Raw genomic sequence first — 24,738 nt, 5'->3', positions numbered from 1 at the left:
GCAGACACTCTTCACTGCTTTCTACTGTTTTATTCTGTTCTATTAGAAGTAAATTATGCTCCTTTGTGTCTGTCTGCATGTGGAACGTAGTTTGGGAAGCAAACTCAGAAGTTTAACTTAAGTCATTGTTTTTCTACTAACAGATGAGGCAAGAGGGTAGCAAAATTGTTGCCCCTTTTCAGGTATACTTCTTTCCATGTACTATATTGTCACCCATCTTAGTGCTTTAAGGCACTTCCAGATGAATGCTTTCTAAATCAGATAGAGAACACCAATTAACTACAAAGCTTGGCACACGCTGTCTCATTAATTTCAGAGGTAAAGTCTTGACTGTAGGAACCTTGATCAACAATCTACTCTTTTTATCTTATGAAACAATGGTAAAGGGAAGCATTTAAATGGCAAATTGAAATTAACAAATATTTAATAAAAAACAAAACAAAACAACAACAAAAAAAAGTAATGAAAGAGACCACTTGAAAGGTACATCAAAAAGGCCATTCCAAACTTCTGGAAACTTTTGATATTTAATGAAAATAAGCTTTAAACCTTCTAGAAGTTCATCAACATACTCTTGAGAAAGTCATAATATTTTTTTCACATTCAACTATAATTGGGACTGAAAGCCACCAGGACAATTAGAAGATATCTGAGTCTCATGGTTAACTTATGAGGAAAGCTTAAATGCATTTGAGACTGAGTGCAAAATGGCCAATTTATGCACACTTTCAATACTGACATTTTCACTCAACCACAATGATGGTCTCAGGAAAAAAAATAAACATAAGCAGAGCAAGATGAAACTGTTAGTTATTCCTTTTTTGCTTTAGCTGATCAAATACTTCTTCCTCTACTCAAGTTTGGAAAACATGCACTTAGACGCATAGCAACAGGCTTACAGATCAGAGAGGATGCAGGCTGTTTGCTCATACAAGCAACTGCATGAAATCAAGACTGCACATCTTATGGAGACAGGCAATGGAGACAGAGACCATGAACACATACATACAAGCAACTTACCTCTGCTTTCACTGCCTCACCGTCTTCTGTCTTCTCTTTCACTGCCTTTCACTGTCTTCTGCTGCAGTCCCTTGTCTGTCTCTGCTAGTGGACGGATTCACTGGCAGAAACTTATGCCAAAAAAAAGGAAATCAAAATTCACTTAAGAGCAGCAATAGAGTGTTGTGTGTTGTCTGCATGTATAGGCGAGGACGTTTAAGTGCTGATTTGGCAGTACTTAAGGAGTGGAGATATGTTATGATAAATAGCACCTTTGCGTGACATACTGAAAGACCAAATTGCACCATGGAGCAGGAAAGGTTAAGAGGCACCTAATCTGTGGTTAGGCTATTTAGCAGGGACCTGGGGGTTCATGTTCCCTGAGGCTGTTACAGGTCTTGCTTTGTACTACTGCTCGTCTCGGGCAGTGATCATGTTATTCTGGGATGAAGATGGGGATGAGTCCAGCTGTTTTCAAATACTTTCTACATACGAATGTGGTCTCTGCTACTGTGGTTTGCACAGAAGCTGGCACGGTCCTTGGTTCCACACCTGCCACTTGTTTTCTGAACTGCACTTGCAAGTTTCCTGGGGACAATTCTTTTTTGTTAGGTAATCTTAGAATGAAAATAGAGCTAATTTAAAAGGAATATACTTGGCATTACACATATATCCCTAAATCTGTTGGTTGGTGAATACCACAACACAGAAAGACCAGTTTGCTCTGAATGAGCCTGTTCCAGTAGGGACTCTCAAGTTTTGAATTAAGTTTCAAAACATCATATAAACTTCTCCTTAGACAGGATGCTAACAACATTTCTTGTTTCTTCCAAACAATTTGCATGAACTCCGTGTAAACATTGCTGACCACTGAATTAATTATAGTCAGTGCAGGGGCTCAGTCCTCACTGAAATTGGCTTTGTGACCATGGCCAGAAGGACATGTTCTGTGTCCTTAGGCAGGTATGCTACAAACAAAATAGAATCCTCCTGCATGAGCACCAGTCTCTTCAGCAAATTAACTATTAAGTATCTTCAGAAGGACTTGTGGTTTATTATGGACAGATGAGCTTTTAGAAGAACACCACAGGAAAGTGATGCCTGTGCAGCAGGTTCTCTGGAATGTGGGTGCTAATAATCTTCTGCCTCATGTGGGGAAACAGAGTGAAGCAAATCTTTGTTAGTAAACAGAACCTAGAGAAACTGTAGAAACAATTCTACTTTATGAAGTAGTGAGCAGTCTGTGGAATGGCCAAAAAAGTGATTGCTCGATGAAAGATCTTACAGATTGGTAACTCTGACATCTCTGCTCAATGAGAGACATAGATGAGTGCTCTGCTAAAGTCTGAGCTAACACCATGCTACTTTTTTAGTTCAGGCTGCAATAATCTACATTTTACCTAGTTCCACCACATACCAACATATGGGGTGTACAAAGTTTATGTAATTTCTGATATTGATAGATACTAGGGATCAGACGAAGTGCAAAAGATAGGTGAACCTGCGTACTGTCCCTTATTTTTAGTTTGGAAAAAGACGAGACATAGGAAAGGGACAATGAAAGTAATGCATATTAAAAAAGCATAGGAAACACAAAGCCTAAAAGATATACAGAAATCTCCTAGGACATGTGATGTTGTCTTTACCCAGAGAAACCACTTAACCGAGATAGTTTTTATTCAGTTTTGAAAACACTGGAGCAACACTTTGAGGTTCAGGTAGTCTGGCCTACAGCTGAACATAGCATGAAGTACATAAAAGTCTTAACCCCCAATGTCTGTCAAATGTCTAGTTATCCTGTGCCTCTAAGCACATCTATGATGGTCTGCAGGCTTGGGGAGGGAGGGCAAGGGGAATGCCTGTGTTCCTTTCTTCCTTGCAAAGAGCTGCTAGAAACATGAAGCAAACAGGACTTTCATTTCCTTTTCCATGGTGTGCCATCATATAGAGGATCTCTGATGAGACCAGCAGTCAGAGTACGAACCAGGAGACAGGGCCCTAGGTGAGGTCTGGCAGAGGGCAGCCTGCAGGGTTGTGGTGGTGCAGTTCTGCATTGAAGGGATGATGCCAAGAGCTCTTCTGAGGAGCAAGGCAGTGATGCCCTGCCAGTGATGGGGCAACCAGCAGATATTGCTGGCTGGTACTGGGGGCTGTTCCCTGCAGTGTGATGTGGATTAACAGAATTTGAGGATTCATACTATAGGATTGAAGGTAGGTTTGGGGAGCAGCAGCTTAAGTTCTTGATAGAGCTGGTAAGAGCTGTACATACCATGTTGATGTTTTTCATGTTAAGCCACCAGACTGAAGAATATATTTCTACAAAGTCTGGCAAAAGCATGGTGGCTGTTAGGGATGATTCTTAGTTTTCTCAGGCATTCATTCTGAGAATCACAGAATTGTAGAGGTTGGAAGGGACCTTGAGAAATCACCGGTCCAAACCCCCTGCCAAAGCAGATTCCCTAGAAAGATCAAGCAAACACTATAAAATACAAAGGTAGAGTTCATTTAAGGAAATGGTTTGTATGTGTTCTTCCCTTAATCTTTGAACTCCATTCCTCTTCCCTCATGGCTCTCATAAATTTTCTTCCTACATTTGCCAGATGATTACCTGTTGTTTGAGTAGGCATGTATGGGAAAGAAACTAGTTGTTTATCATATGCATCGCTCTGCTGAGGCATCGCCCAGTCAATATCCTACTTGGATAATTTAGATGAAGAGATACCATATGGGATAACACTGATGCTGCAAATATTTGTGCATCTGCAGGTTTGTGCAGATGTAAAGCTCCACTCATTTTTAGGGGCCGTTGTGTTTCACGTTGTGCAATACTGCCAAAGAACTGGTTATGGAGGTCAGTAGCTCAGGCAGGCCAGGATCAGCCTTTATGAGTGATGAATCCTAAGAGTGATGCAAAAGGGAAAGATGGAAATTCAGTAGCTCTGGCTCCTGTATTCTGTCCTCAGAATGAAATTGTGAAGTGTGCACATGTCTGTGTCCTGTTTTGTAGCACCTGCTGTTGTTGGGGAGATTTTCAAATGGACTGTACTCTGCAGGTATAGTCAATCAACAGTTTCAGCCCTGGGACAGAACTTTCTTAAAACTAGACAAAGTCTGAAGAAATGGATTTTCTGGAACTAATTATCCCAGCCTACATATCAGTCTCACCACTTTTAGGTCCAGCACATGTTTAAAACCAAGTGTGCAGTGAATAAATTCCAAACCAAAAGTCATCCTTTTCCTCAAGTAAGGGGATGTGAGAACATGTGAGAGACGATAGCCATTTTTCTTAATATGACCAAAAGAAATGCGAAATAAGTGCAGAGACAGGTGTTTGGTACAAGAAGGGAGCAGAAAGAGCTTATGATGGAGCCTAAAGCTTTTCTGCATTTACTGTATGTCCAGATAACAATTTTGCTTTTTTACTTTCTCTGTTTGCTTTCTCCCCATTTGCTTATGGTAATTTCCAACAGTCTTTGGGAGTTCAAGGCATGCATTTGGAAACTGGGAAGGAGATAGAACAGATCAATTGTGCACTGGGAACATTCCTGAGGGTAGCTGAGTTGTTGGAGCAACTGTCTTAGGCACAGGATGGACTGTAACAGCGGTACCCCAGTAGCAACCGTATGAGCATTGGGATGTAAGGCTAGGAAGTCACCAGTCACCTTGAGTCACCCCAAAGAAACCCATCACATCTCAGCTGTAGACACACATGTGCAAGCATCACAAGATTCAGTAGTTCCCACTAAGTTTCCCTTACCGTTTCTCAGGTGAAGGCCCTTCTGATAAATTCCTAGTTCGATTCTGGCTCACAGAAAACTTTTCAAGTACTGTAAATTCTTTCAGGAAGTACACAGACTAAATAGCTCCCAGTTCACCCATCCACCCAGTCTTGGCATCTTTTGCAGAAAAAAACAACTTATTCAACAACAACAACAAAAAGATTAAAACAGTCAGGATTTGAATCTTCATTTATAATCATGTTAAATAACAGTAAGGATATACATCTAGCAGAATTGAACCTGTGACTACACGAATTTCCATAACTCGTATCTCATCTCAGTTGGGAGTTCAGATCTCATCGCAGTTGGGCTGCTTATCTCTTTTCCAGCTAAAACTCTGACCGCAACGGTCACTTCAATAATTTATAAGAGGGCCAGAGATGTGACACTGGATTAAATGGTAATTTACACTGTCTAGGGAAAGGTGATGCCTGAAGCTATCTATCTCTGTGCTATTTGAAGACAGGTTTTTTATTTTTTTCTTTAAAAAATTATTTTCCTTTTGTTGTGGGTTATCTCTGGTAGACAGCAAAGGGGAACTGTGGAGAGAATCAGAAGAGTAAGAGTTGGGAAGCTCATAAAAAAAAAAAAAAAAAAGGAGTTTATTCACTGCTTCCCACTGGCAGGCAGATGTTTAACCATTTCCAGGAAAGCAGGGCTCCATCACATGTAGTGTTTACTTGGGAAGCCAAAAGCTGTAACTCCAAAAGTCCCCCAACACTCCTCCTTATTTTTCCTAGCTATAATTGCTTGATGTGATGTTTTATGGCATAGAATATCCCTTTGGTCATTTGGGGCCAGTTGCCTGGCTGTACCCCCTCCCAGCTTCTTGTACACCCCCAGACTGCTTGCTGGTAGGGCAGCGTGACAAACAGAAAAGGCTTCGAGGCTGTGTAAGCACTGCCAAGCAATAGCTCAAACATTGGTGTATTGTCAACCCCATTTTCATCATAAATCCAAATCTCAGCACCATGAAACTACTATAAAGAAAATTAATTCTGTCCCAGCCAAAACCACCTTAATACCATACATTTGTATATTGGTGTTAAGAGAGAATTAAGTAATTTACTAAGGTTGCTCCAAGTAGGGAAGCCTTTATAAGCATTTATAAATTCCAGCAACCTTGCCAGCTGATGTTGGAGAATGCCCATTCCTTAGGATCTGGACATGACAAAATACTGACAAGGAATGAGGGCCACAAAGACGATATGGGGCCTGGAGCATCTTCCCTATGAAGAAAGGCTGAGAGACCTGGGTCTGTTCAGCCTAGAGAAGAGAAGACTGAGAGGGGATCTCCTCAGTATATATAAATACCTGAGGGGTGGGGGACAGAAGGATGTAGCCAACCTCTTCTCAGTGGTTTGTGGGGATAGGACAAGGGGCAATGGCTGCAAGTTAGAGCACAGGAAGTTCTGCACTGACATGAGAAAGAACTTCTTCAGGGTGAGGGTGATCACAGAATCACACAGAATCTCTAGGTTGGAAGAGACCTCAAGATCATCGAGTCCAACCTCTAACCTAACACTAACAGTACCCACTAAACCATATCCCTAAGTTCTACATCTAAACGTCTTTTGAAGACTTCCAGGGATGGTGACTCCACCACCTCCCTGGGCAGCCCGTTCCAGTGCCTAACAACCCTTTCAGTAAAGAAATTCTTCCTAACATCTAACCTAAAACTCCCCTGGCGTAACTTTAGCCCATTCCCCCTCGTCCTGTCACCAGGCACATGGGAGAACAGGCCAACCCCCACCTCGCTACAGCCTCCTTTAATGTACTTATACAGAGCAATAAGGTCACCCCTGAGCCTCCTCTTCTCTAGGCTGAACAAGCCCAGCTCCTTCAGCCGCTCCTCACAGGACTTGTTCTCCAGGCCCCTCACCAGCTTCGTCGCCCTTCTTTGGACCCGCTCAAGCACCTCGATGTCCTTCTTGTAGTGATGGAGCATTGGAACCGGCTGCTCAGGGAGGTTGTAGAGTCTTCTCTAGAGATATTCAAGGCCTGTCTGGACGCCTACCTGGGCAGCCTGCTCTGAGGAACATGCTTTGGCAGGGGGTTTGGACCTGATGATCTTTTGAGGTCCCTTCCAACCCCTACAGTTCTGTGATTCTGTGATTCTGTGAATACCTTTTACTTCTGAGGTGTTACTACTCTGATCAATTCATTGGGAGAATACCAGTGAGGTTTGTTGCAGTTAGGTGTACCGTGTGTTTCTGTTCCAATCCAACCTAATTTTCTTCCAGTAAGGAGCCAGTGAAATGGTTAGAACTGGTGCCAGCAAACTGCCACTAGTCGGTGGAGCTATCCAACTTTAAACAGAGAAGGATAAGTAGTTTTAAATGTCTACCCACCTCTCTGGAGAATAAGTTTGAAAATTGTATGGTAATAAAAGTTCTCAGATGTAACGCAGATGGATTGGCTTTAAGATGGGCAGTTGCACGCATTTGTTTTAAAACTTTGAAATAGAGGACATGTAGTGGGTTCCAAGTATAAAGGGAAAAGGGATTTTGGAGTGTCTTAAACACTGAAAATACACATATCCTGCTCAGAAAGGCTAAGCATAATACAGAAATGTTCATCATCTTGTTCTTAGAACCATGAACACTCAAGCAGAATGGAGGCATTGAGAATAAATCTCTTCCCAAGTAAGCTCTACAGCATTTAATGTGTAAAATGAGCAGCCTAAACATGAGTCATGTTCATTGTTTGGGCTGGGCTAGGAAGAAATGAGTGAGCAGATGGTGATGAAATGGGCTGGTGCGTTTAATAAGAGACTGAAGCTAATTACACCTGGAACTCTCATCAAAGGTGTGGGATCTTTCCTGGTAGACATCTGACGTGTTCTTGCAGAGAGTTTGAGTTGTATGTAAGTGGGAAGTCGACTGACTGGCAAACTAGCTACTGTTCTCAGTTACTTGTTTCCAAGTTTAGTTTTCTTACTTTTTTTTTTTTTTTCCCTTTTTTCACTAGTGAAATTTTCTTCTCTTTTTCTTTCCCCAACCCCCCTAGTCTGTTCTGCTGCCTTCCTTTTTAGGCAACCAGAGGCTGTTATTGCAAAAATAACAAAGGAAAATGCTTCTCTCTGTTGTAACTTGTTCTGTCAGTCTCCCGTAAACTGCTGTTCTCACGTTTACCTCACTGGGTTGGGTTTCTGAAGACAATTGTTTCATGCTACCACGTAGAAAGCACTTAAAGGAAATGTAGCTTAAGAAAGTGAGATAGCTATGTTTTAAGTTAAATATTAACCAGAATTAAACGAGCTCAAGAGCATTTCAAGTGAGGTTAACTTGTTGGGCTGGTGAACAAGAAAGAACTCAAGCAGTGAAGAATAGGCATGGGAATACTCTATTCAGAGGTACGTGACCATTTTCTGCACAGTAACTGAAGCTATTGGAGCTGTGGATATACAGTAGTCCTGTGGTTTGTTTTTTTTTTTTTTTTTTTTTTTTGTTTGTTTTTTTTTGTTTTTTTTTCCTTTCACGTCCTCACATACACAGGCTTAAAACCATGGAAGTTCTTTTCCTTTGGAAATGCTGTGCTTTGGCTATTACAAATTGTAAAAGTACTGTTTGTAGGAGCAAAGAAAGTGCAATAACCAGTGTAACTGTTGTGACTTCACAAAGAAAGTATGTGTTTGTTCAACATTTTTTTGCTGTTCTGCATTAATATCAGAGAGATTCTGAGCACTGTGTAATTAAGGACTGCAAGCAGACTCTTCGTCTTATGTTGAATACAAATAATAAAGGTAGTATCTAAGGAAACCCCCCGGCCCCAGGATTGCTTTAGGAATGTGGTTTAAAAAAAATAATAAAATTATCTCTTTATGGGTTTATCCTCAGACTATTGTCCATTTAGCACAACTCTGGATTTCAGCGTAGGTGCTACCTAGACTTACTAGTTGTTTTATAACCTTTCCATTTGTAGACTTGGAAAGAAACGAAAGTTTCAGTTCTTTTTGGTTGTGAATACAGTGAGTTTTACTGCTGTTTATCTTTCTGGAGATAACATCAGATAGCTGCTCCTTTAAAAGGTTACATTTTGATGCCGAAAGCCACCCTTTTATTTTTAAAAGGCTATTCAGTGAAATTAAACATCTTCTCCTCTTTCAGTATTATAGAAAGCTTGAATCTGTGCATTCATATGCTGATAGGCTGAGTAGATTGAGTCTTATTCTGAAAGTATTTGTTTCCTCTTTCCAGTTCTACTACTCTGAGATAGTACTGTACAATAAACCAGTCATCTAGCTGAATTAAAGTGGTGTTTAGAGAATGTTCAAATGCTGTCTCTATCTTCCATGCTTATTAATTAATAATTTCATATGGTTTGGTATCCTTCCTTTAATTTTTTTTTGAGTGAGAGGAAATTTGCTTGGTAAAAGCAAATCATTTACACCTGATAAAAATCTACACAAGTGCAAATAAGAAAGTCCAAGTTTTATTTGCTGAGAAGTATGGAAGGGATGATAGTACATTCCTCAGCATCCCGAATATGATTTAGACTTTCCTGTTAAGTTCGTAGCATGCTTCTGCATGAATTTTAGCACACAGGAAGACTGTGAATTGATTCAGAATATTTGGATGTTATGAAGTGACTCCATTTTTGTCTAAACAGCTGGCGTCTGATGTAACTTTGGCAATTCCTTGTAGTTCTTGAAGGCAATTATCACCTGAAATTATTGTCCCAGTTGCAAGACCAGCTTTACCTTTAGCTTCTTCTCTAGTGGCTGAATGCTTTGTCCTTAGTGCTTTGCCTCACACTTTTATGTCATGTTTGGTAGAATTTGCTGAATATCTGGTAGCTTACCACTACCTCAGCAAATCTAAGCAGAGGAAAATACAAGAAGCTCCAAAAACAAACTAGGAAATTCACATGTGGCAATTCATCTGAATCTGAGCAAACTACCAGGTCCTGATTTCAGACATATGACCCATAATTGATTCTATAAATAAACAATTCCGTAGAGGCATTGTCCTTCTATCTGACATCTAATGTTTTTTACTTTCACCCCTTATCTGGTGATCTTGTACTGAGTGATTTTAAACATTAAAATCCTTGTCTGTCCTATGACTACTTCTCACCTTTCCTGTAGCCTCAGATACTGAACAATGTAATCCTCTTCTAAAGGGCTCGTAAAATGTGTTTGTATAATGAGAGATTCTGATCTAGCTATAGAGCTTTTGCTTAAAAGTCCATATTCAGCTTTTCTTTGAACACCTGACTTCGGTGACCATCAGTCATTACCATGTGTAATCCTCAACCCCAGATTTCATAATAACCATACAGATAGGCTCTTGCACAGCATTGTGTCTGTGGCTGGTTCTTCCTGCAGAGCACTGAAAGCTCTCTGGAGATGCCAGTGTCCTTGAGTGCCCCTTGGTGGCTGCTCCCAAGCTGAGTGAGCTTGCTGTCAGCCTTGTATCCACACAGCCAGGTTTTGAAGAGCTGCCAGGTCCCCCTTCTTTCACCTCCCACACAGCACGGTCCCCAGTGCCTGCTCTTTGTTCTCTTCAGTCGGGCAGAGCTGTGTGCTCTGTCCATGGAGGGTGTGAGGCAGTTCTTGTTTAGCCCTGATCCTGCAGCAGGGAAAGGGCACCCCTGGTGAGGGTGGGATGAGTTTGGTGTTGGGATTCTGTGTTCTCTGGCCCTTTTATCGTATGTTTTGTGCAGATTCATGCTGCTAGGTTGTGGTGTGCAGCTTGTGTCAGTGTAGGTGGTGCTGCAGGAGGGTGTGAGCAGAGGTGAGGGGCTTTGCTGTGAGACCATTCAAAGAGGTGCTCACTTCGTCTTTACCTGAGCTCAAATTGTTGGTCCTGCTCCCTGCCTTTCAGACCTGGAGCTCTTGTTTGTACTGCGTGGAAAGCCATGTCTCCTCTGCAACACCAAGGAGCAGGGCTAGGCCTCTGCTGAGCTCTCTGGGGTGCTCAGGTCACTGGGAGCTGACAAGTAATGTGGTGTAGGGGAGAGCCATGGACTGCAAACCTCTCCAGAAACTGTGAGCTCAGTTCCCACTGATATTTTCCTCAGTTTTTGTTGTTGTTGCTGTTGTTTGTTTGTTTGTTTGTTTTTCTTTTTCTTTTCTTCTCTCTCTCTGGGAGCACTGGCCTTAGTATCTCATGTGCCTAAAGAGAGGCCATAGACTTATATCTGTCCTCCAGTTGGCAGTGCATCTTTAACAAGGTAACTGTGGTGGTTCTCCTGGCTGTTATACCCTTCCGGGCAAGGGCAACAGCTATTTGAGACTTCTGCTGTCATAGTCCTGCACTTCTCCACAGCTGAGTCAGTCTCAGTCCAAGTTGTGAATCTTGGATTCTTCTGATACTGCCTCACAGCTGCTCTGGGTATGCATCTTGTGAGTTTTTTTCCCTCTTATGCATGATGGACAGCTAACAGTAATAGAGTAACCATAACATCAGAAGCTGGTTGTTTAGCTGCACCACTACTGAGACAGGCTTCTAACACTGTGGAAATCTGGGTGAGGGCTTCCTGACTTACAGTCTCCTTGCTTTTCTGTAGACATGAAATGTGTTTTCTAGGGCTTAACATGGAATCTACTGTCTGTACATTACGTTGTCAGAACTCTGTAGTTGCTTCAGTGCTCTTTGTTTGTTTAGACTGTGATAAAGGATAAGAAATAATAAATAAATAATAAATTAATAAATAAATGTATTATCAAATATATTATTGAATCAAAATATTATTAAAATAATAAATTAATAAATAAATAACGAATTATAAATAATAAATCCATGAATACAATGATAAAGGATAAGAAAGAAAAACTGTAGGTAATATTTAAAGAAAAGACCTGTTTGAAAATATAAATAAGGTGAATGTTTTTCAATGTGAGAAAAATTAAGCTAACAACTGGAGGGGGTGGGGAAGTGGCTCAGTGTTCAGGGCTAGGTCTTGTAGCATATTTAGACTGTGACAAAGGGAAGATGAGAAGGAAACACTGCTGGTGATATTTAGAAATGTCCTATCTTGGAAAATGATGAAGAACCCCAGCACAGAAGAAGAAAGAAAAGAAAGAAAACTCTTCCTTTTGAATGGAGAACTTCAAATGTTACCAGTCTGCCAGACATCCCACTGTTGGGCTGTGTTAGGATACTAGAAACTCATAGCATTCCTGTTATTCTCAGCTTCGTTCGCTGTGTCATCTCTTACCACCATCTTCTGGAAGTCACCTAGAATTACAACCTCTGTCAGAAATGCTGGGCAGTTTCGTAGCATGTGCAAGTAAAAGCCAGGATGGGCAGTACAAATGTCTTAGTGAATCATGTCAGTTGATGAATATTATCTTCTCTTTTCAGCCCATTTGCCAGGCAGCGTATAATAATGATTTCAATGAAGTTCAGCTCCTTTTGGATAAAAACAGCAATTACGTGAATATCCAGGACAGCTTTGGTGGAGATACCCCTTTAATTTGTGCATGCAAACAGGGAAACAACAGAATAGTTAGTTATCTTCTAAAAAGAAATGCTGATGTCAACCTCAGAAACAAGGTAAGTGGCCACAGACTCACCCTTTGCACTGACTGCTCTTTAAGACTCTTGGAGTACATGTGTGGGAACATTGCCAGTACTTCCAAACCTTACTTTTTTTTCCAGCTGAGGCATGTCTAACCCCCAAATTGTAATTCAATAAACCTTTATGTTTCTTTTTATCTCCTGACTTGCCATTGCACACAGGATACAATAAACATTGCCAACCTAATATTCTTTCTATGTTCATGATCCCAGTTTAGGTAATACTGCATGGCATACCCAGTATATTCTGCCTGCAGCAATTCACATTTGTCCTGCACTCCAGCTTATTTCTGTTCTTTCTGTTCCTCTGTTTTTTTTTTTTTTTTGTTTTTTTTGTTTTTTTTTTTTTATTTTTTTTTTTATTCACCCTAGTAAAAAGGAAGGTCTGAAGGACAGCCTGTCCATATTTCTTACAGCATGTCCATTTTGGGCGATGATGTAACACCATAACCTAGTTTGTAAGACTCCAGTTTGAGGAACTGTAGGGTGTTTAACATGAGTGTTCTTTAACACCCAAGTCAACAGCTCTGCCCTTTACTAGCTCTGGTACATGCAATACTCAAAGATTTTGAAACTGTTCTGAGAGTCTGCTAGGGATCTTGCTATTTCCTCTGTGTGTATCTCTATGTGACATCGAGCTCTTATAAGTCTTTGCTTCAGTAACCGAACCTCTGTAAAAATGAGCTGTGGGGACTCTTCCTGATGATTTAACCTGCTAGGTAGGGCTACAGTTTTACACTCTTCTGTTTTTCCCTCTGCAGCCAAGTTTGCAGATGTACTTTTGGAATCCTTTGGATCCCACATCCTTCTTTCATGTGGAGTCCAGTTTTCATGGGTCTTTATGAGTTAAATGTGCTACCACTTGAAGGAAGCAAAATGCATGTGTCAGTTTCTGCTTGAAAATCAGAGAACTATTTATAGTAGATAACCTGGGGGGAAAAAAAAAAAAAGATTGTGAAATATAAAAGGATCGAGTATTGTCAGTATTAAACAAATATAATCAGATCAGTGAATCTGATACTAATCAGAGTTATTTTGTATTTAGAAGGACCGCACTTGTCTGCATTATGCTGTGAGAAAACGATTTACCTTCCTTGACTATGTGCTCATCATAATACTCATGCCAGTTTTGCTTATTGGATATCTTCTCATGGTGAGTCTGGAGGAAAGCAGAAAAGCCCCGATATCGTTACATTTCCCCTTATAACCTTTCTTATGGTGATATTTTAGGCCAGGAATGCTTACAGAATGCTCTCTTTGAAACAAGAACTGATGGAGAACAATGGAAGAAGCAGTGTTTTTGCTGAGTGTAACTGTTGAAGGGGCAGAATTGTATCACTGCATCAGTTTGGCATTTGCAGAAGCCAGACATTTTTATTATTGTTATTATTTTTTAAGGAAAAACAGTATCTGCCAACATCTACTTAATTATGTACGCAGATGAACTGTCTCACTGTGTTATTCTTTTCCTTGCACCAAACAGATCTCAAAAACTAAGCAGAATGAAAACCTGATCAAGATGTTGCTTAGGGCTGGAGCTGATGTTAATGCTACAGACTTTGTAAGTGGGATTATACAAATGTAAATTTGGCTCTTATGCATAAAATGTTACTAAAAGCAAACTTCAGAGTCTTCTGGCTATAAAATACTGCTTCCAGAGTAGGACCAGGGACTGAACTGATTTTGATGTAAAAGGAAGATTCAGTGTTTCACATTGACACTTTGGCAGGAGTTTTGTAATGTACACAGCTAATTCTCCGCTGACAGCTCAGTGCAGCTTTCTGATCAAGCTTATTATTTTCTTAGCTTTAGAGCCAGAACAACAGTTGTTACAAACACAGCATCTAAAAAACAATGTGATGTTGTTAGATGTGCACTTTTACTTTTTACTTTAGACTATTATAATTGACTATCAGCTTCTTCTCTGCTGTGATATGTACCCCTGGAGGGAAAGATTTTCTGTTTTTTGTTTGTTTGTTTGTTTGTTTGTTTGTTTTAACTTTGTCAGTCCCTTTCTGACCAAAGTCTCTTAGAAGAGAATCCAGGCCAGCTGGGTCAAAATACTGATGTATTAAATACCTGATCCTACAAAGATTCTAGTAATATAAGGATCTGGGTTTATCACCATTTATGAGTTCTTGGACTGGAGTAGATACATGGGCAAAGGTCATGTCCCAGTGCTAGACCGTGTGTCTTTTCTTGGTTTTCAGAGTGCATTGATCTACCACGTGTAATGTCTGTGTTGACTAGTCTCCTTGGGTGTGGCAAAGAGCTCCTCTCCTCTAAGGTAGAAAAGGAGAAACCACAATTTCACCAGCAATCAAATTATAAAACACTTAAGCAATACTGTTTTCTCAAACTTAAGACATAGTTGTTGAGCAAAAGATTATGGAATCCTTTGAAATAAGTAAAGAACTATTGGCTTCCTGATAATCAGATTTGTTTTAGCAACTACATCTGAGGAGAGGAACGATTTTTTATTTTCCTGTTGCTCTTATGAGAATGTATTTTACTGTGTTGTGCATTGGGAAATGAGATATGTTTTTTATGCATCTAATTATTAGGGGAAAAATTATAAGGCATAGAGTAAAATTGATAGAATTAACAAAGATCTACTAAAGAAGTGATAAAACTAAAATTCTTCTGCTACTGTTTCCCTTCAGTCTGGTAGCACAGCCCTTCACTATGCTTGTGAAATGAAAAACCAGGCAGTCATTCCTCTGCTTCTTGAAGCTAATGCAGATGCCTCTATAAAGAATCAGGTAAGACAGTGGAGTTAATAACTGTATTTCCTTATCAAGAGGGTGAATAATTACGTTGTAGGCCTTGGTTGGTGTACAGCAGTTAAAAAAACAAAACAAGACAAAAAAAAGACAACAAAAGGTGCACAGCTTCTTGGCATCAGACTTGTTTGCTGTGGGGGTATAATACAATATTTGCCCCTTTGCCTTCATTGGCAAGATCAACTTTAAAGTCCACATTCTTCACTGTCAGATTTCTTCCATTCAAAACTGCCTAGATGTTTAGAGGATTGGCAGATCTCTTAGCTGTCTGTAGAATACCTCTGCCTAACTCATAGCTGTGATACATTTGTTCCTAAGATGCAGGTTGCAGGGAAGTATTAAGAGCCCTCCTAGGTGCTTTGTTGAGCACCATTCTTCTGAAAGGAGCTAAGTCAAGCTGCTGCTGTCCTCAGAGAAGCTCAAACATTGTCCCAAGAGATATTGACCTGGGAATACCTGTACTGCTCAGCTGAGATGAGCGAACTTCTGCCTGTATAGATCTTGAAGTCAGGTCTGCAGTGTCTTTGGACATCAGCTCCAGGAAACAGTGGATTGGCTATCACTACCTAAGTGGGGACAAGGACTCTGTCCCCGACTTTAGCAAGAGTAGTATTAGACCTGGTATGTTGGTATTTATCATATTACAATGTATTTCATTTGTTTCTTTCAGAATGGGGAGACTCCTTTAGATATTGCGAGAAGATTACAGTTCAGCAACATTGAAAGCATGCTAAGGAAAACTTCCTAGTGCTGGATGGGGTGCTATCAAGGACTCTTGAACATGCAGAAAATTACCCCATCTGGCAATCCACCTCCCACAACTGCAGGAGTCCTGCAGAGGACTGCGGTCTGGTACTTGATAGAGTTTTGGTCCAAATCGGCCTGTTCTTTGCTGCAGACTTTGACTGTTTTTTATGCGACTTGTCAGTACCCCCAAGGCTGTGTGGGCTGAAAGGAGTTCATTTGCTTCTACTAAGCTGTGAATGATTACAATAGTGGTCAAAATATTGCCCTTCCCATCTGCTCTCCCAGTTTTACTGCTTGACTTGCACAGACAAGCAAGTCAATGGTAAGACTTCTGTAAACCTAAACATTGCACATGATGGATTGGCAGCTGATGGAGTAATAAAATATCCTTTAGTGTGTGTTACTGGTTCTTTAGGGGATATGCTTGACAACTGAACAGTATACCACAGCAGCTTATACAAGGTCTGGCACCCTTCCTCTTAGTATTTCTTTTCCAACAATGGAAATGACTTGTCAAACAGATCTCTCTGTTCTACCTCCTTCCATCTCTGCTACAAATTTCACACACCTTGTTGCTGTGAGGGAAGGTTTATCTTCTCTTTTCTCAGATAAGAAAGAGCAAGAAGAGATTAAGTTGTTGAAGTCCACAAACAAAGCCAGTTCCCAGGTTGCTTTAATACATTAATAAATAACAATGAAAATATGTTAGTCTCAGAAGAGAAGCAAGTGTCTAGACTGACTACCTTTCCAATATAAACAGTTTACTAATAGAAAATAAATCAATAATTGAAATGCTGATGATAGGAGCCAGATGGGTCATTCCCAGGGGACTAGACAGGATAGTATGTTTTTAAAAGTGGTGCGCACAGCAGAGGATGCACATACCAAAACAATAATAATAAATTCATGTTTCTTCTCTTGCATATATGAAGGCAGTAGAAAACCAGCAGTCGTAAATGATTTGTAAATGTGGCCTGGCACTTTGCGATTTAATAACGCACTAGTAAAGCGGAATCTCTTCTTTCAAACACTGCTGTATCTTTCTTCCTTGGTCTAATGGATCTTTGTTTTTATTGGCAGTTTTGACCATTTTCTGTAAGATGTCATAAGTTTAGAAAATAAGTGCCATGATCAACACTGCTAAGGCTTCTAGACTAGGTGTATGGGCAAGTAAGCATGTGTTTTCTGTGTTGCAGAAAGCCGGTGTATTTTTCAGTGTACTTGTCCTATTGGATACTGATTCCAGCTGCAGAGGGTCTTGATTGAGCAATATGGGGTCAAGGCCGCACACAGAAACACCTGGGAAATAAACTACCCTGTCTGAGCCTATAGCTATATATAATATATATAGTGGCTATACCATTTTGGGTATAGCCTGGGGACAGTATTTACCAGATCAACTTGTAGGTCAGTAGATATGAGGCACTTGTTTGGATAGCATGGATTTAGTATGGATTTAGCTGCTATCTCTTTGGGCTGGAAGGGAAAACTTTTGACTGTTTTCCTATACTGAAGAAATTTTGTGAACACAGAATGATCAAGACATAGTATTATGTAGAAGTTAAAGCTGAAAGCCCAGAGTGCTTTCAGCAACTCAATTGACAGTGTCAAGAATACTATATGGGGAGGAAGCTGTATTGCTTGGAGTGCAGCTTGCCTGATGCATCTGCATCTCCTCATTCTTAAGCTGCCACCTGTGGTCTTTTTTTTTGGGGTGTTTAGAGTGTATGAACAAAGCCTTGGGTGATGTGTGATCATAGAAGGCAGGAGAAAACTGGGATGAGTCCAAAAAGAAAAGGCTGACACAGTTTTTCTGAGGTTGCTTTCCTTGGTATTTGGAAGTCATTGATTGTCTCCTCAGACTCTTATGAGTGAAAATAATCTTGTTGGTCATGACAATGTTGGTAAACATGAAGAGGGGAAAAAGAGAAAAAAAAAAGCTAAGCTCTCTGGCAAGTGGATAAATTATTTAATTTAAACAAAGGTGAGTTGTCCTTTAACAGACAGATGAGCAAATCCCATTTTTGTGTCTTCATGGGATAATGGTGCTGTGGGATACATAAGATACACAAGAAAATCAGTCTTGTACAAATAAAAGCTGTCTAAATTAAGTGATTTCTGAAAAGTAGGCCCAAATATATTTGTGTTTTCAATTTTCATTCACATACACATTAACCTTCTTAGGAAGATGATGGTCACAATAACATAATGTAAAACCTCAAACTTTGTGGAAAGCAAGAAACAAACAAGTACATGTGAACACCTAAAGTGGTATTCATTTTGCATGTCTGTGTGTTTCTCTTTTCCCTAGGCATCACCCTTATCACCAAATAAAATTTTTGGAAGTTTACACTAAATGAATCAACACTCTACATGTGGTTTCAAAGGTATTTTATTATTAGTTCAATGATTTTCTGATACATTCTCTCAGTCGCATCAAGACCCCAGATAAAATCAAGATGTCCCCACTCAGGAAAGTGCTTATGGTAACAGAGATTAGTAATCTGAGAAAGTAGCTTTGCAATGTCTTTTGGACCTGCAAATTTGTCTTGTCCTCCACTCCAAACAGCAATGGGTGTGCTTATCCTCTCTATGTTGTATGCAGGAGGAGTAGGCTGCAAGGAAGGGAGGAGACCTTAGTGCATGCTGTTAATCAGAAGCTGTGTTTAAAGAAAGGATACTGTGCAGACATCTCTCTGTTTCCCTTCTGCACTTGCTCCAGGAAAACAGCAAGGGTCAAGCTGCCTCTCAGTTATGTTTATGTCCCTAGCCCTGGTCCCCACCTACTCTGGAAGGGAACGATCCATCCTATTTCTAAACATTTCTGAAATGCAAGGCAAGAAATTGTCCTGGAGTTTGACACCTGTTCGTGCTGTTCAGAGGTGGTCATAAGGAAAGAGCAATGTTTCTGTTTATCATGGAAGGACTGTGGAGCTTATTCGTGTGCATACTTAGCATGGGTACTTTAACTTTTGCTGGGGCAACAGTTGGTCTTAGTTGTTTTGTTTGTGACTTATTGTGACTTGTTACTTAACAATATTGCTTTACCTGCATGTGACAACCATATTGCCTTACCTGGTTGTATTTCTTCATGTTTTCCTTCGAGCCATAGTCATAAGCCTGGAATTGGCCTGCCTCTGATATCTGTGAATATTTTAACAAGGACAGATAAAATGAAAGTGTATTGTTAAGAGACAGAGCAGAGTGCAGGAGATATTTTCTTCCCTGTGATTGACCCAAGGCTCAGATGGTGGCTTGTGGCTTCCTCCCACCCCTTCCTCCAGTTTCAGATTTCCACAGGTACTGAGGATGGGTTATAGGGTGAGAGGCTTTATTGCTTTTGCCCTTGCTAATGTTCTCTCCTGATCCTCAACTATCCCCCTTGTTATGTTTTGTTTTTAAAGTGCTGTTTGACCAAGTTAACTAAGGTGGTGTTCCCGTTTGTGATGCGGAGTTGTGCTCAGTTTTCACCTTGGCAGGAGGGCCAGGCTGTCTAGTACCTGTCAGGGCTCTTAGTGGCTATCTAGTGTAGCTTATGATTTCTCCTCCCACAGCTTGTTGTTTTGTGTGTCAGCAGTGTCTGATCTGCTGACAGTAGTGGTCACATTTCCAGTGCCCCTGTAATTGTTAGAGAATTTGGCTATATGTAAGTTGTGCTCTGACAGCAGTTTTGAGGAGGGACATTAGACACATGGCCTTTTGAGCTTCTCTTGTCTAGAAGACATGCCATATGCCCTGTAGGACTGAGGAGTGAAGAAGTGTATACATATCTGTTGTGTTTTTATTGTTATTTTATTTTATTTTTCCACAAACCTGACATGTAATTTCATTTTTAAGTGACTGTGTAATACATGGTGAGAGAATGCCAGTATCCCACTTGGATTTTGTGATTTAGAAAATCTTGACTTCAAGGCTTAAGTAGTTGGGAATGTGCTAGAAATATACTTGGTATATCATTGGTTTTGCTGTTTTCTTCTATAGTATCTGTGTTTACTTTCTAGCCACTTGACTTTGTTAGAGGTTGACAAAATAGGCTGCAAAGCCACTGACTGTCAATGGTTTGGTCCTCATTTCCTGGCTCTGGGTGGATGTATCCCGAGTGGTCTACTGTCAGGAATTTTTGTCAGAGGATGCACACAGATATTTTACACCATCATGTCTGTAGAAACGGGGGATCTGTCTAGAAGATATATGCAGGTGGATCCTGACTCAGCGTGTGAGTTACCTTGGAGGCATGCAGTGATGTGCTTCTGCTCTGGAGCTTTTTTGCCCTGGTCTGATTCAGAGGACAAGCAGAAAAGAGCTCAGATCTGCCCGTGTATAAGTAGAAGCCCACCTTTAAAGAATTGGAATCCAGGAGATGGACACTGGCATGAGTAGCTAAGAGGGTTTTCTAAAAACCTGGCTGTTGGGAACAAATTTTGCTTGTCATGTACTGGAGCATTATAAAGTAGTTCCCCACTTTTCCATTGTGCCAGCAGAAGCACTTGTGTGGTTAACTGGCTTTGGGAGGTGATCCAGGCTGCAATTAACCTTCTGGGAGAAAAGCTTTATCCTGGATCATTTTGTTCTGGCTCATCCCCTGGCTGCTCAAGTTTCAGCGTCTTCCTACTGTGCCTTCCAAGTGCCTCGACTGTGCTTCTCTGCAGCTTTCGAGGCAATTGCCTTCACAAATGGAACTGAAGGCTGGAAGCCACTAGACCCTAACATGCAGAAAGGTCTGATATGAAAGGGACAATGTGGGTAATGGTCTGGTGAGCGATGGGAAGCAGTGCTTCCTTGGTGGCAGCTGCTTACGGCACTGTGCGAGAAGACGTGTTGGGTAATTTCCCAGAACCAGCACCTGTGGACTTCCCTGTAGGCTGTCAGTTGCATAAAAAGCAGTAGTACGAGTCTGCTTATGTCAGTACACAGTTATACCTGATGCCAGTGAATGATGTTCTGTACTGATGTCCCGGCTGGAGAATGTGCTACCAAAGCATCTGTTCGACTCTGGAGAGAAAGCAGAAGTGTTACAAAGGTAGGGATTCACTGTTGTGACAGAGTAAAGCTGTGAAGAACCTGAGTAACATATTGCTGCTGTGTTAAAGCCCAGTTTTAATAGGATACTCAAATCAATATAATAGTCATATCAATATCAAACAGAAGACTTATAGGCAGACTTAGGAATAGCTGGTTAATGGTACACATCTGCATGCAGAGCTTTCTCATGAAAGCGCATCTGTTCATGAAGACAGTGACACTGTGGAATCATGTGGTTCCTTAGTGGCAGAAAAAAACGTTCCTGTCCTTTCTAAGTAGAATCCTCACCTTACATTAACCCCTTCACAGACATAAGTCTTTGAAGATTTGCTTTTGTCTTCACTTTTCTCCTGGTGCTAAAGAAGCCAGCTTACAAAACACAGACTGCCTTTTCTTCTGCCTGCATTTTTATAGTTCTCTTGAGGAGATGTTCTAAGTCCATCCCCTCAGGTTCCTCCTCAGGCTTGTTATCTTGCCCTGAGAAGTTGGTTGGTGACTTAACACAAGTCAAGAAAGATCCTAAAAGGTTTAACTCTGTTGTTCAAAAAGGCTGTTATGCCTTTAACTGCTTTTGCATTGAACCTTTGAGTCTCATTGCTTTACCATATGTGCTTTTATAAGTCGTCACAGATGGAGAAAAATGGGCCTTAGTCTTTCGAGAGATTTTAATAATAAGCATTGCACAGGCCAGCTTCTGCATACTTTGGCCTCTGTAGAGGGGAATTAAGACTACAGGATCCATATGTTGGCAAGTATAGGGCCAACTCTCCTGTCCGTCCTGTCCCCCTTACTAGCCCTTGTGAATCCCATTGTGCTGCACTCCTCAGGCACAGGCAAGGCATTTCTGTAGCCCTCTGTGTTGTGGACTGAACTGTTGGGCTTGGTTCTGAGGACAGCAAAAATGGGATGTGCTCCTTAGGGTAGTTCTTTGGGACCATGTTCTAATGCAAGCAGTCTAAAATATGGGAAGAGAAGTGGAGCTTTTCCTGTCTTTTAATTATTCCAGGGTTCAGAAGACCGTGGTGTCTGTGTGCTGAGGAAGAACACTGAAATCTGACTCCATCATCCACTGTCTCTTTTTGAAGAGCATCTGTGTATGACCAAAATCTGGTCAGATTGGCTCTAAAAGAGGACACAGATAGAGACATATGCAGTATAGCTCCAGACTGAATTCAGTCCTTTCTGCCTGGTTTTTGGTCCCATCATTAGGTCTAGTCCTATTTGGTACTGTTCACACAATGTCCTGCATTCCCTCAGCCTGCTGAGAACTGTTGTGTTTTATGTACATTTACATTTGTGACAATTACTAGTTAACGATGGAGTGCAAAATGCAGTTTCCAAAATGGCTTTAGTTTTACTTTGACTAGGTGTTGTTGCACGTACTTACCGTGTTCAGATTTTGTATGTTGCCCCCAGCTATATAACAGAGTACTTGGCCACAAAACTTATCCATGTTTGTACAGAACTCCGTCACAGGTCCTTTCATAAATCCAATCTGGTGCATGGTTCCTTTCTAGCCAAGTGTTAACTGAGGAAAGGGAAAAGTGCAATATTTTTTTTTTTTTTTTTTTTTTTCTTGTTAGAGGAGCATTTTATGCAGGAAACTGTTGCTAATATTCTTGCCTCTTAACACTACAGTCAGAGAGTTCTGAAACAGCTTGCCCTCCCAGTACACCTTAAAACATCTTCTTCCCCTAGTGCACCACAGGTCCTTCCTGACTCATATTACTGTCTTCAGTCCTGGAGGAAACCATCCTTCCATTTCTAGTGTAGTGACCTCAGTGCTCACTCATTTCTGAAGTCTGAGATCATCATGGCTGTTATTCCAGCTCTGTTTTAGTTCCTCCTGCACAAGGCCAGCATGATGTTAGTTAACAGCAAGAGTCCTATGACAAGACAGTTTCACAAGTCTCCTGCTTCACTGGAACCTGCTGCTGCAAGCCCCATCTTCCTGTTCTCCAGTGCTCCCCCCCAGAGTTTCAGAAGAGATTTTTCAACAGCACTTTGTTCATCCCAAGCATCTCACCCCTTTGGAAGCACTTTAGCTCGGGTTGAGGAACCCTAGAAGGGTAAGATGGACATTGAGCCTCTGAGGAGGAAAAAAGACATACCCTGAGCAGTGCTGGAGGAAGATGTGCTATCTTCATCAGAGGGCTTGTAGCATGCGAGCAGGTGGTTACTGGGCCAAGAGCAAAGAACACTTTTATCCTTTCAGCCAGCTCAGGATATGTAGAAAATGCTATAAAGCCTACAAACAGAAGAGAGAGCCTGAGTTAGTGAAGACATCTTCCACAGGCAAAAACAAACGAATAAACAGTAGGTAGCAAACAAGAAGTGAGACTAGATTTGTCATCGGTTGTCTCTTTGTCTTTGCTGTGTGTTTTAGTTAAGGCAAGTGTTGATGCTAAATCCTGAAATACATTTTATTTGGGAAGTAGAGTTCATCCTGAGGTTGACAGCATATCTGGACATGGCTTTTATTCAGTTTTTGCAGGTGACATGGCTAGGAGGTTTTTGTGATAAAATCAGATTTCCTCACAAAGCTATTATTAAAAAATGTTTTTTGTTTTTTGTTTTTTTTTTGTTTTTTTTTTTCATATTATAGTCTCTGAAGGACTATGTATGTTTGTGCTTCCATGGGGCAGTAGAATAACATGCTGAATACTGGGAATTTTAAACATTTTCAACTGATTGCATCAAAGGCAGCTGACGAAAGCATGAATGGTAAGTTTGTTTTGCCATCAGAGTCTTTAAATACTCTTATGAGAGGAAAAGAAAGAAAAGGGCTGGAGATTTAACAATATATGACTTTTCCACATTTTCTTCTCTTTTTCCAGGCAGTTAACACTAATGAATGGGCAGTTGATCACTTCTAGTCAATGTTCATTCACGGGTCTTGCACATAAACCATAAACATTAGGAACTTTTACCTGGTGCTGAAAGAAAATTGCATTCAAACACTACAAAGCTGGTTAAGTTATTAATACTTTTTATTTCCTAATTTTCAGTCTCCAACAATGTGTTTTTAAACAGTAACGTGGACAGTTTTATATACACTCATGAACTGTGCTTTTAGTTGTAGGATTGGCAATAAGTCATACAACTTAGTAATGTGGAGGTTCTTTTTACTTTTCTCTTCTTTGAAATTTTGCATTTATGTGCATTTTTTTTCTTACTAGTTTTTCCCTACACTTCACAAGAAAAACAACTGTATGCCTTAATAGAAAAGATGAACTTAATGAAAATTCTTGTTGCTGAGAATTTCAGAAGAGTGCCCAGTGTCAGTACTTGGAGTACCCAATAAGGACTGGCTTTTATGTCTCTAATTATTGGTTGAACAATGTTTAGATCTACTATTAGATTTATTTGCTTATTAATGGTAACCAAAGCTGGCTTTAGAAGTGTCACATTTTGCAGCCCTCAACTCAGAAGGCACTTCTTCACAAAAAAGAACAATTGCTGAGGCAATGGGGAAACTCGCCTCCTGATCAGATGGGAACATGAACGATTGTGCACATAAATGTGCTGACCTTACCTGATGCGGTGCCTTCAGAGTGACCAACATAGTATACATCCTTCTGTTCGGTTTTATTCATGATGAAGTACAGCTCTGCTGGAATATCATATTTACCCATTTCAGCAAAGCTACAGGGGAGAAACACAAAAAGCTGGCAGACTGTTTGGCTATCACAGTGTGTGTTACTGAAATGTCAGTCTTGTTCATTGCACTGGGCAGGACCCATTCAAAGACAAGAAGGGGACAGAAGGATGCAGCCATACTGACAGGTTGCCTGATGCCTCAGGCTCTCTGCAGAGGAGGTGCAAATTTTGTCTGTCACATGTGGCCCTTGGGGAAGTGAATTTAATCAGTGCTTTCACTAG

At 40.7% G+C, this 24,738-nt stretch overlaps 3 protein-coding genes across 4 annotated transcripts in view; 1 reads left to right on the top strand and 2 right to left on the bottom strand.

Annotated features, from left to right (window-relative positions):
- Positions 1 to 24,738, bottom strand: part of LOC137859183 (lysosomal acid lipase/cholesteryl ester hydrolase-like) — a 42,408-nt gene that overhangs the window by 12,070 nt on the left and 5,600 nt on the right. The window lies entirely within an intron of this gene.
- Positions 7,896 to 16,237, top strand: ANKRD22 (ankyrin repeat domain 22). 2 transcript variants are annotated; one of them, XM_068687926.1, is made up of 6 exons: positions 7,899 to 8,133; positions 12,089 to 12,280; positions 13,350 to 13,457; positions 13,788 to 13,865; positions 14,968 to 15,066; positions 15,758 to 16,237. In XM_068687926.1, exons 1-6 carry the CDS (start codon positions 8,113 to 8,115, stop codon positions 15,833 to 15,835), a joined length of 576 nt encoding a protein of 191 aa, XP_068544027.1. In that variant the 5' UTR covers positions 7,899 to 8,112; the 3' UTR covers positions 15,836 to 16,237. The 2 variants fall into 2 exon arrangements, with proteins under 2 accessions (XP_068544028.1, XP_068544027.1); XM_068687927.1 differs by lacking the exon at positions 13,788 to 13,865 and having other exon boundaries at positions 7,896 to 8,133.
- LOC137859185 (lipase member M-like) lies at positions 18,211 to 23,091 on the bottom strand. The gene is made up of 5 exons (XM_068687928.1): positions 22,968 to 23,091; positions 22,244 to 22,384; positions 20,755 to 20,826; positions 18,910 to 18,978; positions 18,211 to 18,449 (listed from the first exon to the last, which is right to left on the bottom strand). Exons 2-5 carry the CDS (start codon positions 22,358 to 22,360, stop codon positions 18,216 to 18,218), a joined length of 492 nt encoding a protein of 163 aa, XP_068544029.1. The 5' UTR covers positions 22,361 to 22,384; positions 22,968 to 23,091; the 3' UTR covers positions 18,211 to 18,215.

The sequence above is a fragment of the Anas acuta genome, chromosome 7 (genome assembly GCF_963932015.1).
Source record: "Anas acuta chromosome 7, bAnaAcu1.1, whole genome shotgun sequence".
Classification (NCBI taxonomy): domain Eukaryota; kingdom Metazoa; phylum Chordata; class Aves; order Anseriformes; family Anatidae; genus Anas; species Anas acuta.
The sequence above is the reverse complement of the archived record's forward strand: the minus strand, read 5'-3'. Positions and strand labels throughout refer to the sequence as shown.